The 14,967-nt window shown below is 28.0% G+C and overlaps 2 protein-coding genes across 3 annotated transcripts; one reads left to right on the top strand and one right to left on the bottom strand.

Moving 5' to 3' along the window:
* Positions 1-838: 838 nt before the first annotated feature.
* LOC126833345 (protein zwilch homolog) lies at positions 839-7,219 on the bottom strand. The gene is made up of 13 exons (XM_050564616.1): positions 7,039-7,219; positions 6,352-6,501; positions 6,197-6,278; positions 6,006-6,123; positions 5,097-5,331; positions 4,860-5,015; positions 4,543-4,692; positions 2,366-2,573; positions 2,221-2,300; positions 1,949-2,151; positions 1,604-1,876; positions 1,412-1,530; positions 839-1,112 (listed from the first exon to the last, which is right to left on the bottom strand). The coding sequence occupies exons 2-13, from the start codon at positions 6,499-6,501 to the stop codon at positions 1,006-1,008; spliced, it is 1,881 nt and encodes a 626-aa protein (XP_050420573.1). The 5' UTR covers positions 7,039-7,219; the 3' UTR covers positions 839-1,005.
* Positions 7,220-11,654: 4,435 nt separating this feature from the next.
* Positions 11,655-13,592, top strand: LOC126833542 (nudC domain-containing protein 2-like). Of its 2 annotated transcripts, XM_050564951.1 has the most exons (4): positions 11,655-12,014; positions 12,082-12,291; positions 12,601-12,652; positions 13,317-13,592. In XM_050564951.1, exons 1-3 carry the CDS (start codon positions 11,826-11,828, stop codon positions 12,607-12,609), a joined length of 408 nt encoding a protein of 135 aa, XP_050420908.1. In that variant the 5' UTR covers positions 11,655-11,825; the 3' UTR covers positions 12,610-12,652; positions 13,317-13,592. The 2 variants fall into 2 exon arrangements, with proteins under 2 accessions (XP_050420908.1, XP_050420907.1); XM_050564950.1 differs by lacking the exon at positions 12,601-12,652.
* Positions 13,593-14,967: the final 1,375 nt, after the last annotated feature.

Raw genomic sequence — 14,967 nt, 5'->3', positions numbered from 1 at the left:
TACAATGATTAAAAATCATAAATTTGTAACGAAAATTGGGATTTTTTGTTTTATATTACATTATTAAGTAAAACAATATGTTGTTAAAAACTAAAAGCTAGGTTCGTGTTCCATTTTGCTCGAATGAAGTCGTTACATAAAATATAAGAATTGTAAGACTTCCCAAATCAATAAACCATAAGCCTTCAGGTCATTTTTAAGTAGATAATCGCTGCCCAGGATATAGAACTGAATATTTGGCGAACACTAATTATACCTACTTCAACCACAGTAGTAAGTACATGACACAATGTACACAAATTAACCACACTTGCTATAGGTATGTATATTGTAGCCTGTAGGTATAGCTATCGTCGCCAATAATGAAAAAAGTCTATTCTATTACTATAATTATAAACTTACAAACCTATGCGATATCTATATAATAGATAATCAATCAGTTTACGAGACCAAATAGTAGTTCGTAGAAATCGTCTTATAACTCTCGAACGTACTTCACTAGACAAAGATTATGGGTTCAATTAAGTGCACAATAAGTAAAATAACAAGAGATCCGAGGTGAGAAAAAGTCTTCGCTATAGTATCAGATTATGTTGGTTATGAACATTATGAACCGTTTTAAATCTAAAGTTCAATAGTCAGCATTTCTAATATACTATTAACAACCTTTTTTTCATTTGGATTTACATTTTATTGTTTTATAATTTTTAAGTGGTAAGATGATTAGTGAATCACAACAAACAAAACTTATCATACATTAAAATAATAAAACAGTAATTATTTATAAAAAATCGAAATTTCAATAGTAAAAAATTTAAATATTACATACTAAAAATGAAGTTCAAATAAATGTTTAAGCACTAAAAATATAAATATAAAAAAATATTTCAAACATTTAAATAAAAAATCAGTTTTTTTTTTTGTGCAACTTAAAATTTGAACAATATTTAAAATACACAAACAATTTATACCGTTTAGTTTCTCTTCAAACCTTTATTATCCGAATTAACTTAGATAATCAGATAAAACGTGGAAATTCACACAGTAATATGTTTCTAGCGAGACAGTTGTTTGATCCAACATTTTCTCCTTGTGGTCACCGTTAGTTGAACCTAGAAAACAATAACATTATGCATGTTGGGGCTGGTTCTTGAGTATAAGTTGTATTTTTATTGCATTGTGACAAGATTTCAGATGTTAATTGTGACAAAAATAATTTTTATTTAAGAATTGGCCTCCAGATATTATGAAACTATATCATAAGTAGACAAAAAACAAAGCTGTAGACATACTAAACCTACAAGCAATTTCAAAAATGTATTAAAAAAATTGAATTTTTTTTTAATTACTGACTAAATTTCACATAAATAACCACATGCAAGGTTCTTAATAACTAATTATTAGTACTCACTTTTACTTGAAACTGGTTTTGGCAAAATATTTTTTGTACTTCGATGGAACACACTTATAACTCTTCTACTATTATTTTGCGATGTCAAATGTAAAGTCCAACTATCATATGTAAATGTTCTAAAACATATTAATACAACAAAATTTTTTAAATAAAAATACCAAATATTGGTTTAATTTATAATTATAATACTTTGGTATATGATGTTCAATAAAGTGTGTATTAATCAAAGAACGAAATATTTGTAAAGGTATTGATTTTACAGAATTTAAAGACTTCAGCGGTGACAAGTCTCCGAGATAATAACGTAATGCATTTGTAGTAACTGACATAATACATTGTGTCGAAATATTTAGTACAGATTCAGTAACGGCAGATAGATCTAAAACTGTGTGTATTTTACACAGCCACATCATCCAAGAGTGTAATGTGTTCCACCATTCTGAGTAATCAATGTTACAAAATCTAAAATACATTTATCAAATTTTGATTAGGAAATATTAAAATAGTAACATTATAATTCAAGTTATTTATTACTTGTTATTATACTCCAGTTTTAAATTATCTGCTAGTGCTATTTTAGATAAAATAAATGCTTGAGTGTAGTCATTTTTTAATTTTTCAATACCAATTTCAATCAGAAGCTGCACAGGATCATATAATTTTTCAGGGTTAGATGCTGTATTACCTGGCAACGACTTTAATATTTGGGCTAATCTTGTACCATTTGTGGATTTAATCTAAAATTAATAATTTTAAAAATTAATTTAAATAACAGGAGAAAATATTTTATCAAGTGATACACTTACAAGTGGTTTAAATGTTTCATTTCTAACTGACTTATATAAGAGATCAAAGCAACTAATTAGGTCATTGTATGATTTGCATTCTAAAATTATATTTTATTATTATTAATACTCAAAAAGTATGCAAAATAAACATATTATATTTTACCCAACATGTATGTCCAAAGTTTATCGGTAAATTCTTGTTGAACACATTCGGCAGAAACTATATCTCTTACACACTGACAGAATAATTTTTGTTCATTATCCTCTTGACTTCCAAACTTACCTCTTTTGTATAGGGTTGATGAAACACTTTGTAACATGGATGGGAACATATGGACAATTTTTCCATCAGTTCCACCTTTTATATCACCCTTAATTGTGAAAAAAAAAAAAATTATTATTAATTACTTAATAGTACAAGTTTATTATTAATTACTTAATAGTACAAGTGATAAACAATTTTATAATTATCATGCAAAAATAATCGTACATAATTTAAATTAAACAGGTAATTGTTAGTTTGAGACAAAAATAGTTAATAAATTTGTCAAAATTACTTTTATTAAAAAATTATGTTTTGCTTGATTTTACACCAGTAAAATAACAGAAATTCTATTGAAGAATAATACAAATATATCTTAAATCAAAATTACATTTAAATATTTCTTAATTTTAATTATTATTATTTCAATTTTATTTATTAAAACATTATTTAGAGTTGAATTTGAAAATGCGTACTTAAATTATTGTTTATTTGTTATTAAAATTTGTTTAAATAATAATGTATACCCATCGAGACAAACGCAGAGTGAGATAAGGTGGCAGTGTATCAACACATGGTTGTTGGTTCGAATCTCGGCCACTGGCGGTTTGTTCCTCTGGGGGGGGGCAAAAATGGCCACTTGCACCTCGCTCTGGGGCCAACTTGTTTTATAAATTATTTCACAGTTTTTATTGAAATTATAAATACATAGGTATTTTGTAGTATTAATTATTTTTATTTTTATTTAAAACATTAATATTATTTAAATAATGCTCAGTTCTGCTTTTTATACATGTTTGAATTTTTATTAAGAAGTGACAAAATACTTTAAATAAATTCAAAACTCCAATATGCATTTTATGTTAGTGATTTTTTTACAATAAGGCTCATCAATGACTTGACTTCCAAGGTGGGCAAGGACGGTGGGTGCGTGCGTCATCAGCCCAAGAACACACCGACAAAGTGCAGACCAACATGTATAAATAGCTATAAACAGGGTTCCGTAATGTAACGAAATATAACGTTATAAAATCAATTATTTCGTTCACTAAAATAAAGTTCACAGAACTTAACATAATATTAGTATATGTTTGGTGAACGTTATAATAAATAATGTTTTACATGTTTTGGTCCAAGAACATTATAACTTATAACGAATAACATTATAATTTTTTTACCCCGAGAACGTTATACCGAATAATGTTTATAGTTATTTGTTCCGAGAACGTTATAACAAAAACGTTTTAAATTTATTTGCTCCGAGAACGTTATAACGAATAATGTTTTAAATGTATTTGTTCCGAGAACGTGATAACGAAAAACATTATCATATGTTTTACCCCGGAAATGTTAAAACAAATTTTGCTAAGTTAGGTTAGGTTAACAAAAATAGTGATCTAAAACTGGTTATCGACCAATCAAAATGTTTACTACATTATTCTTTTTCACTATTTTTGCTAACCTAACCTAACTTAGCAAAATTTGTTTTAACATTCTCAGGGTACAACAAATTATAACGTTAATCGGTATAACATTCTTGGAGCAAATAAACTAAAAACGTTATTCGTTATAACGTTCTTGGGGTAAAAAAAGTTATAACGTTTTTCGTTATAACGTTCTCGAGGTAAAAAAAGTTATAACGTTTTCGGGGTAAAAAAAATTATAACATTATTCCTAGTTCACGTTCATGAACATAATTTTGAACTGAACAAATAAATAACGGTTAACGGAACCCTGGCTATAAATAACCTGTATATAAATATAGAGTAGTAGTAAGTTATTTTGTAAATAAAGTTCCTTGGGGCCCAATGTTCATATTGTTAATGGGCCCCCACCCCAGCAGGGGTGTGTTAGTTTTTAAGATCCATGTGTATATTATAGTTAAATGTAGAGAGGGTTGTGTGAAACACCCTCTCAACAAAGTTGTAATGTTGTTTAGAACAATAAAGGGCATCAGTGACCCGGGGGAAAGTAATGTCTTACCAGGCTGGTTTCCCTCAGGTCTCTATGGATGCATGTGAAAAAAAAACATAATATTATATACACTTTTTTAAATAGTTAATTATAAGACAAATTACTTGATACTGTGGAAAAACTATGTTTTGTCGATTGCTAAGGCATTCATCTTTCATATATGTTAGTTGTTCAATTAGACTTTCTAAAAATAACAATTGTTGCCAAAGCGGATGTAACGGACTAGTTTCATGGCCCAATATGCAATGTATATCCTTTAAATCAAAATACGATTAACCTTTAGTACAAAAATTTAGAAAAGTCAATTAATTTGGTAATATTCCATGTTAGAGTATTAGTGGAGATTAATATTTAAAAAAACTGTACATAACATATTTATTAAAATATAAACTACTATTAACTTTGTATAAATAATACTAACAATAAATGATTCTGTTGACATTAAAGGTGCAAAAATAGATGGCCTACGCCAAGTTAGATTAAGGACAACCATGCCAGGACAATTATCGATGAATGTTAACTCTTCTGTATTAGTAGACGTAGTAAGGTTTATGGCAGCAGAAACTTTTGATTCCAACTAAAATTATTATTCATAATAAACAATTATTAGTATATACTAATTTTTTAAATTATTATTAAAACAATAATATAAGTTTACTATCATTGATGACACTTGAGGAAAATTTTTATGAGTCTGAATCATATTTTGTACGGACAGTTCAACATGTTCTATATTGTTCTGTCCTTTATATTCAGCCCAGTAACGAGAATGCCATTCTTTATGTATATCACCGCCCAATAAAATAGTATTTTTGTTTTTTAATCCGTCACATAAAATATACATAGGTATACTTTTAAGATAATCATCTTTGAGTTTTAAATATATAAGTTGTCTGAAATGATATGTCAGTTGTCATTATACATATATATTAATAATAACTTAGTAGAATTTTATTAGAAATATTGTTCAATATGACTGTCACCTTTTGGAATGCACAAGTCTAACCTTTTTATTGTTGACGCTCTAACTTTTGCATAAATATTAGATAAATCATTTAATGATCTAGTGGCTGTAACAGTAATGGGAATCCAAAAATATGGATTTTTAAAAAAAACCTTCTTAAGTGACTTAAAAATTGTATAAATATTTAATATTATTAAAATATAAAGCTGTGTACTTAAGTACACATTTTCAAAAAATGTGAAAACCAAGATCAAAACATTATGAAAAAAAAAAATTCTTATAAACTATGAAATATTGTGCGATTTACGATATAAGGATCACCCTATATATATATATATATATAAAACACGATTCTTAATAACCTTAACATTTTACAAATTATATTACTTCTAAGATTGTGTTCTACCTATCTAAATTAGGATTTCTACAGCATTTTTTTCAAATATATTTTAAGTATTCATTTTTCCAATATCACTATTAAATATCGTTGACATTTTAAAAATGTTGATAATCAATAAAGTATCTCTGTAGATCTTATGAATTAAATTAATTTTATATTTTGTATACACATTCATACAATATCATTGTTTTAATAAAAAATACCTTGCTTGTAGCAAATTTAATGGGTTATGGCTGTCTTCTGGTTTAAAAGCAGCCTCTGCTATTGCCTTCTGAGCTTTTACAGGACTAAAAGGACACTCTAATGGATTTCCAGTTAAATCTGTAAACAAAAAATGAAGGTATTTATAAAAATTACTAATTGGGAATATAACTGTAAGAAAAATACAGTTTACCCAAATCGTCATCATCATCCTCTTCTTCAGAACTTTGATGTAACTTTACCGCAGAATGAATTATTTTTCGAACATTTTTTTTCTAAAAAACAATACAACAATGCTTTTTTAATTTTGCATCAAAGCTAAAATATGAAGTATGATTAAATACTTACATAAATATAACCGATAACTGGTTTAAACCCAACATCAAAACAAAATGGTTGTATATATGACACACTTTTTGGATCACATTGGTTAAAAATAAAGTCTGTATTTAAATTTACTTTTTCATGACACATTTTTGAAAAATTGTTTAATTCCATCTAATTTAAAATAATAGTAAAAATAATGTATTTTTCATTATTGAATTAAGTAAGATTAATATTAGTGATGGAAAATATTCGAATAGTTTGGATTCAAATAATCAGGATTCGAATCTCAATAAGGATTCGAATCCTTCAAATATTCAAATAATAATAATAATTAATTAACAAATAGTTTTTTTTCAACTATTCGAATATTCGAATCTTTAAAAATTAGGTATTTGAATCCGAATATTTGAATTCTTCGAAGATTCAAATCCAAATTACAACACTAATTAATATACATAATCCATAGGATATTTATTTTTTATTGTACTCTTACTTTGTAATTTTATTATTTTACTAAAACTATAGGTTTTACTAAACTTTTTTTAAAGTATAAGAAATTACTTTTAAAAAATGAATTGTTACAACTACAGTTATAAAATTCAGAGTACTTCAGTAGTACTGAAGTACTTAAATAATACCAATAACAAAGCAATAGCAATTACCAATATTGAGTAAAGTAATATTAATTATGTAAAAGTTACAACTTACAATTTATCGTTTACACTTCACAGACCACAGTTCACAATAACCAAGACAATAATAATAAATTTAGGTCTGTCTCTATTGTAGATTTGATAAAAAAAAGGCGGGAGATTTACATTTTATGCCTTAAATATTAGGTTAATTTTTTTGTACAGATACCTAGGGCGGTTACACCTCAAAGAGCCACTCGACAAACAACCACCGAAAATCGACACGGAGCCACTCGACAAGCAGCCACTCGAAGGGGTACCAACATATACAATATTTATAAAAAATGCACGATTATTATTCGTGTATATTGTGCGGCTAGTATTGTTTATTTAAAGGGGAAAACTTGTACATTTCATAATTAATGCAATAAGGCTTGAACTATTTTTAATTCACTGTGTGACCTGTCTCCTGTTTTGAGTTTTTTTATTTAAGTTATAATCAAATCAGTTTCTATTATTGAAATTTATATAAAAAAAAACTAAAAGTATATGAAACAATATTTACAATATTATATTATAGTGATAATTTACCAACAATAAATTGTCTCTTGAGTTTATAAAAAAAAATGTTTTTCAAAACATACTTACACGTTTTATAATAAGTAAAGCAGAATGTTCATTGATCAAATTTCAATGAAATTATACTTTTTTTTAAATTATTTAATACCGATGTATTATACCTATCTATTTAAAACAATACATCGTGAATACCTCATACGAAACTATTCGATACCCGACAATAAAATTAAACACATTTACTTAAATACTTTACAACTTCCAATAGGCAATAACACAATAATAAATTATAGTTAAATACTATTTAATTTTGTATTATATATTATCATATCTGTGTATTAGTTATCATGTTATATATATGCCGAAAATAATAATTCCGAAAAAATTTAGAACCAAAACATATATTAACCGAAAATATATTAGCCGAAAAATATTTAAGTCGAAAATAATGTTATCGAACGTATTTTAGCTGACACTTATTGTTTGAACAGAACCTTATAAGTTATAAATTATAATAGTATACAAAAACACTGTTACGCGCGCCGTGTGACCGCGTTGTGTCTACTGTCTACGCTATTTTTATAACATCTGTGATAAGTTCCATTTGTTATTGAAATATACAGCTATTTTTTATTTTGTGGTTGACATTTTTTTTCCATATATACTACCAATGCTTAATTGTTAGTATTTGTTTATACTTAGCTACACAATAGTAAATTCAAACAGGGACAACCTATGGTAGACTGGCGCCTTGCCGATGCTGAATAAAATGTTTATATATTATTAAGCCGGCAGTAGTTTTTTGGGGTCTAAAATAACCGGTATGGTTCTTTTGGATCTAGATATGATCACTCACCAGACTTATCACTAATGTCCAGCTAATATATAAAATAGATCACTCCAGTTTATGTGTAAACAAGGTCAGATACAAGGGGAAGGCTGGAGTTAATAGTTAATAGTTTATAATACAATCTAGTATTAAATTTATATTTATAAACACAGATTTCCTTATTTCACACTATTATAATATACAAGTTAAAAGTTAGCTATAACTTAAATTTAAGTGACATGTGTATTGGCGTTGTCGATTGCATTATCTAGATGTTTTTATACATGTGCATAGAGTACACAAGGGTTTCACAAAATGATTGATACTTAGTGTGTGATATTATAATTAACGTGAAGTGGGTCTCATACGGTTAAAAAGTTATTAACGAAACGTTAATATTACTAAGTTTACTATGGTCAAGTTTATACAAACTAACGGTTGGTTACCAACTGCGGCCATCCATCACTGATGTTAAATAATTATGAGATTCGAGCTATCAAAAAAAAAATATAATGGTTCAACACGTTGGCGGTGGCCGTTACTTAACAAAAGACTGCAAGGAAATAGTTTTTACTAAAAAAATTGATGATTTTACTGTTTTTATCTATTTTTAATGTTATAATTTTTAAAATTTATTTTATTATTGACCACGATTTAATAAAAAAAAAATTGTTTGGCTTAAGTATTCTAACAGCCTTGACAAAAATGTATTTTCTAAAATGATTATGTACATGTTTATTTTTAAAAGTTATTATCAGCAGTAATAAACATATAATATTAATCATTTGTTGAATAAAAACTAATAGTGTACATATTATGAACACAACGGATTTCATACAAGTTATTTTAGTATTAAAGTTAGAAACAATTGTGCATTATTAAAGAAAAATACTAAATTAATATAATCAAGTTTATAAAAAATGTTTACTAAATTATTTCCACTTGGCTTATAGTTTTGAAATTTTGAACATAGTTGGAAAAATAACAAAATACAGTTAGAACATTACAAATAATTATGGTATAAATCTACTTTACCGGGCACCCTTTTTTTCGATTATTTTTTTAAATCGACAGTACTTTTAATGTTGATTACGAATATGTAAAGAATTTGCGCCGCTCGCACTTAGTTTGGAAGTTACAGACTTTTAAAGTTCGCCGAAATCGACATACGTGCGCGCCCGGCACTGCACGTCTACCCGCGCCCGCTGGGTACTTCGTCCGTCGATCGCCGCTTAATTATCATCGGATTCCTCGTCTACCTGCCTCCCGCCCGTCATGGTCCTTTTTTTTTTTTGCATCATAATTTCATCACGCTAATATTTGACTTGTTTGGGATTTTGCTATAGCGAACAATGAACAATTTTTGGCTCGCCCGATGCACATTGTTGAGACTTGAGGATGACTTAGTAGTAAATATTAATGTTTTATCGCGCCCCGCTAATATTATAAAGTATTACGGGCTATTATAAAGCAATACATGTTATTCATTTTTTATAATTTGGTTATTCATTTATATTTTATGATTCTACATATATTAACACAAAATAAATATATAATGCTGTTTTTCTACAAACTCTGATGAAAATTGTGAGGGACACACACACATACATTAATTTATATATATATATATATAGATAGTAAAAATAGAAATAATTAATCAGATAAAAAAATCCAATTTATATAGATGGCCTATAGCATAAGCCAAATGGGTGGAAAATATACACATTTGCCAATTAGCTAAAAATGTACTTTTTTTGGATTTTTATATCGGTATTTATCTAATTCTAACCCTCTGCTTCTGAGTTTTTAATAATTAGTTCTAAATCAATAAAAAGTAAAAACCTTTATCAAATACTTTTTAGTTGTATATATAATACATACATGGATCGTTCATTCCGATACTCATGAAAATGCACACAAATTAAACAATGTTCAATAACTTCATTTGTTTTATATTTAAAATATATTTGTAATTTAATTGGAATACATGAAAGCAAGTTAAAATATTATTCAATTAATATCGTTGCAATATACATAATTTTTTTACCTATGTATTATATTAATAAATAAGTATCAATAATATAAAAATGTATAATTATTTATAATAATAGGGTAAAAGTATATAGAAACAATAATTATTATTAATAGCATGAGTTAACAATAAATCCTGTTGAGTAAATTGAAATGTTTACAATGAACATAGTAACAATGTCTACTATACAATAGGGGTTTTAATAAAAATATAATATTTTCTACAAAGTTACTGTTTTTATTTTTATTGATATACAATTTGGAAATTACATTTTTTGCTATTACTCCGTTATAATATGTGGTGTCGGCCGCACAACATACACAAATAATAATCGTACATTTTACATAAATATTGTACATGTTGGTATCTCTTCGGGTGGCTGTTTGTCGAGTGGCTCCGTGTCGATTTTCGGTGGCTGTTTGTCGAGTGGCTCCGTGTCGTGCTCCCTCTAGGGCGTAGTATAAATGTTCGCTCCGGGTTGCTACAGTTACCACGAATGTTGCATGTCTCGATTTGTAGTTACTCCGACATTGCTTTATCAGTCATTTGCCACGAATAAAATCTACTTCGAACATAGATATATATACAATAAACTAGATTGCTAACTGTACATGCCACCAATAGAGAAGATTGAAGCAGCCACTTTCCGCCATCTTGGTGGGAATTAGAACCTATCACGCGAAAATAATATATGTTTATATTTTATAACAATCACATATAGGTATAATATTGATATAATATATACAGACATATATATTATATGCATTGATAACACACATAAATCCCACCAGAATGGTGGACCGTCGGCTTCAATTCGTATTGCCATTTAGCAATCTAGTTTATTATATATATCTGTGACTTCGAATACACAATTGCTACGATTAGACCATAGACTAAATAGTCTATTCTGTGGTACATATCTAATCTATGATTATTATTATCATTGATGTAGCCCAGATTCACGGTTATAGATAAACAGGTTACGCATCGGAGCCGACAATCGCGGTCACGCCGTCTATAGAGCGCGCCACCGGGATGCAGGCCATCAAAAGTTATATTTCCTATCTAACGTGTACTAAAAAGCTGTTTTTTAAACCAATAAAGATAGTATTATACAAGTCTACAAGAACAATATAATACATGAATTTGAATGAATTTGCGTTAGATAGGAAATATAACTTTTGATGGCCTGCATCCCGGTGGCGCGCTCTATAGACAGCGTTACGCGGCGTGACCGCTATAAAAAAATAGCCAGTCGAAAGCATTCACCGTCGAGTAACCTATTTAATGTTTATCTATAACCGGGCCCAGATTTTAAGAATTCTAATTAATGAATATTATTTTTTAATTAAAAATTCAATCTTGTAGATAAAATCCGTTTTTGTTTTTTTTTCATTGTTGATATATATCTATAGTGTGTCTTTTAATGGCTTCGAGTTTCTTTGATGAGAAAAGCGGCATCATTCCATGTAACACGGAATGGGGTAGATGGTGGCAGACGGTAGACGAAGTACATATAGAAATTAAAACACCCGCCATCAAATCAAAAGACGTCAAAGTCAATGTCACCAATTCAAAAATCTCTTGCGATATATTAGGAAAACTCTTATTTTCTGTAAGTTACATGGCAGATTGCCTATTGGGATCTTTTCTATTTGTTTACCAGTAATTGTTTATAATAGGGTAATTTATTTAGAAAAGTTCATGCTGACGAAACTGTGTGGACATTAGAAGATAACGGAACTTTACTGAACATTGTATTGACTAAAGCAGATTACATTAAAAATGAAATTGTTTGGGAGGCTCTTATGGAGGATAAGTCGTTTAAAGCAGACCCTCTAACTTTTCATGAAATGAGAAAGAAAATGGACCTTGAAAAATTTCAAATTGAGGTAATTTGTATACACTATATTATAGTTACTGTGATATCATAATTCGGTAAAACAGTATCTAATATTATCACGGTAATCTAATATTATTTTTGAAAAATTTACTATGACATTTTTAAAGAGATTATAAATCAATGATTTAATAACCAAATATTGATTATAAAGACATAATGATTTTTCAATGACGTCAGCAATAATACAGACAAAAACTTACAAACCTCAATAACTTTACAATTTTCCTATATTTCAATATTAAAATCAGTTTTTTATTGTTTATACTATGAACAATTAATAAAACTAAAATGTTTGCAGATTTTGTAGCAAAAAAAGATCATCAATGTAATTTACAAAGATTGAATAATAGGTAATGTTAGAACACTACTCTACGTAACAACCAGAATATGATAATATTGTTTTGTTTTTTCATAATATTTATTATATTAAGTGAAAAACTAACACGAATGTTTATTTTTGAATAATTAATATAGCTAATAGAGTATAAAGTATAAGTAGTAAGAGAATATAAAGTATATTATATTATTGCTAATATATTAAAGTATATTTTGTATTTTAAGATATTCTAAATCTAGTAAATATATAAGAGAGAGATACAACCTTTATTAATAAAATATTGGCGAGCTGTTCAATTCATGGGTTGCCACGAGGACACAGCCTACTATTCAGTAGATTATAAATGGTGGGGCAGTGAAACGGGTGATTTTCCCATTTAAATACATTGGAAAATCGCCCGTTTCACTCTGTATAAAAGCTTTAATACTGATACAATGGTAAAAATCACAATACTTCTAATAATTACAATAATAGAAAAAAAAAAGTTCCAAATTGTTAATAAAAAAAAATGTACATAAAATTCAATACATTTTTTGTATTTTTTTTTTATCTTATTTAGTTACTATAATATAGCTTTGACATTATAGGGAAGTTTTCTCAAAAATAGCTTGGTAGCCAACACTTGTCATGTATGCATTGGGATTATAATAATTATTATAATATAATTTATTTTTCAGTACCCAGGAATGGACTTTAGCAGAGCGCAGCTTCAAAAGAGTTATGATACTATACCTGGATTTAATAATTCACCGTAAAAAACTAAGTTAATTAATTTTATCACTAAATGATAAAATTTGTAATTATTATTTAGTTTTTAATCATTTGTTTTATAATTTAAATAGTTTTAAAAACTGCTAAAAAAACATTAACTTTTTTATGTTTACGCAATTAATTAAAATAATATTGTGTTATCTAAATATTGTCAACTCCAATAATAAATCAATGCAACATAATCATTTGTCAATATTATGATTAGAAGATACTAGCTATAACTCGTCAATATAAATTAGGATTTTTCAGCCGTAAAATCTGTCATGGACAATATATTGTGACTCTCAACTGGTCAACATTTTCTAGATCTCTGCGAGCTATACATTTATAGATTGGGCTATATATATATATATATACTTTTATGACTTCTGTTTGTATGAAAGACAGGCTTAACGTCTAGACAAATGTTGTTATAAATCACATAACAATAATTTAAATTCATAAATGACAATTTTTTTTTTTTTATCATTGTATTGAGATAATCAATTCTAGTAGACTTGGTCTGTAGATAGTGAATAGTTTTCTAGTTGGATGGTAAAAAATAACTATGCAAATACTATTGGCTAAAAATATCCAAAAATAAATAATTTGTTATTCAAACATAACCACTGACTAGCTAGTATTTCATACAGCCGTTTTAAAACGATTTTAATAAATATTTTTAAACGATAATTTGTCTATATCAATTAAAGTATAAATACAAAAATTTGTAACTCTTTTTAATTGTTCAGTTACACTACTGTATAGTTCTGCGAGTATGGAAATGAAAAATTGTGCATTTGAAGACGGACAACTTAATTATTGTGAAAACGAATGCAACTTCGGAATCCATTCTCTAGACAAACGGACACTAGACAGTAGAACTGCTAAAATTGTTAATGCCTCTCGTTCCATCAAAATGTTGTTCTCAGTCCTTTGTCAGAAAAAACGTGTTTAGATACATGTGAAGATAAAAAGCTCGAAGATCTGTGTACTTCGTGTCCAAAGCCAAATGAAAAATCCAAGCCACCCTCCTACGATGAACTTATACTGGAGGATACACCGACATTTTTGAAAAACTGTTCATAGATGACACCAATGCCGCCGTCTTTAAATAAAATAAATTTTCGTATGGCGTATTGCCCGGAATTAGGCCCTATGCCTAAGCTAACTATGCCTAATCGGTCGCCTGGGTGGGCGCATCCGCGCATGGCATTTCTGCCATGCATAGCAGGGGTTAACGGTATGGGTTGCCCCTCTTAATAAAACAAATTTACAGACCTGATACCATACCCAAACTAGTAGCTAAGGACAAGTTCGGTGATGATTAATTAGGAAATAAAAGCATTTGTTCACCATTGTATACAAATTAATACAATGCATTACCTGCCAAATCTTAAATTTTAAATAGTTCCATTCACTATTTAGAGCAGTGGCTGAATTTCTAATTAAAAAAGGTACCTAGTTAAAACAAAATGTTCATAAAATAAAAATAACTAGGTTCAATAGAGGGGAGTATTAAGTATTATTAAAACTCTAGATGCAACCTACAGGTATAAATTATATAGTGTTATAACA

This window comes from Adelges cooleyi, unplaced genomic scaffold (genome assembly GCF_023614345.1).
Source record: "Adelges cooleyi isolate 19-005CV unplaced genomic scaffold, UGA_ACOO_1.1 ACOO_flye_CR_arks_rails_tigmint_CR_PRNA_2, whole genome shotgun sequence".
Classification (NCBI taxonomy): Eukaryota; Metazoa; Arthropoda; class Insecta; order Hemiptera; family Adelgidae; genus Adelges; species Adelges cooleyi.
This window is presented reverse-complemented; position numbering and strand designations above follow the sequence as displayed.

Coding starts and splice junctions, on each gene's coding strand:
- LOC126833542 (XM_050564950.1), top strand. CDS start 11,826: ATGGCTTCGAGTTTCTTTGATGAGAAAAGCGGCATCATTCCATGTAAC. Junction 12,015..12,081: donor TAGGAAAACTCTTATTTTCT/GTAAGTTACATG, acceptor TGTTTATAATAG/GGTAATTTATTTAGAAAAGT. Junction 12,292..13,316: donor TTGAAAAATTTCAAATTGAG/GTAATTTGTATA, acceptor TTTATTTTTCAG/TACCCAGGAATGGACTTTAG.
- LOC126833345 (XM_050564616.1), bottom strand. CDS start 6,501: ATGGAATTAAACAATTTTTCAAAAATGTGTCATGAAAAAGTAAATTTA. Junction 6,279..6,351: donor CAGTTATCGGTTATATTTAT/GTAAGTATTTAA, acceptor ATTGTTTTTTAG/AAAAAAAATGTTCGAAAAAT. Junction 5,332..6,005: donor TTAAATTTGCTACAAGCAAG/GTATTTTTTATT, acceptor ATATCATTTCAG/ACAACTTATATATTTAAAAC.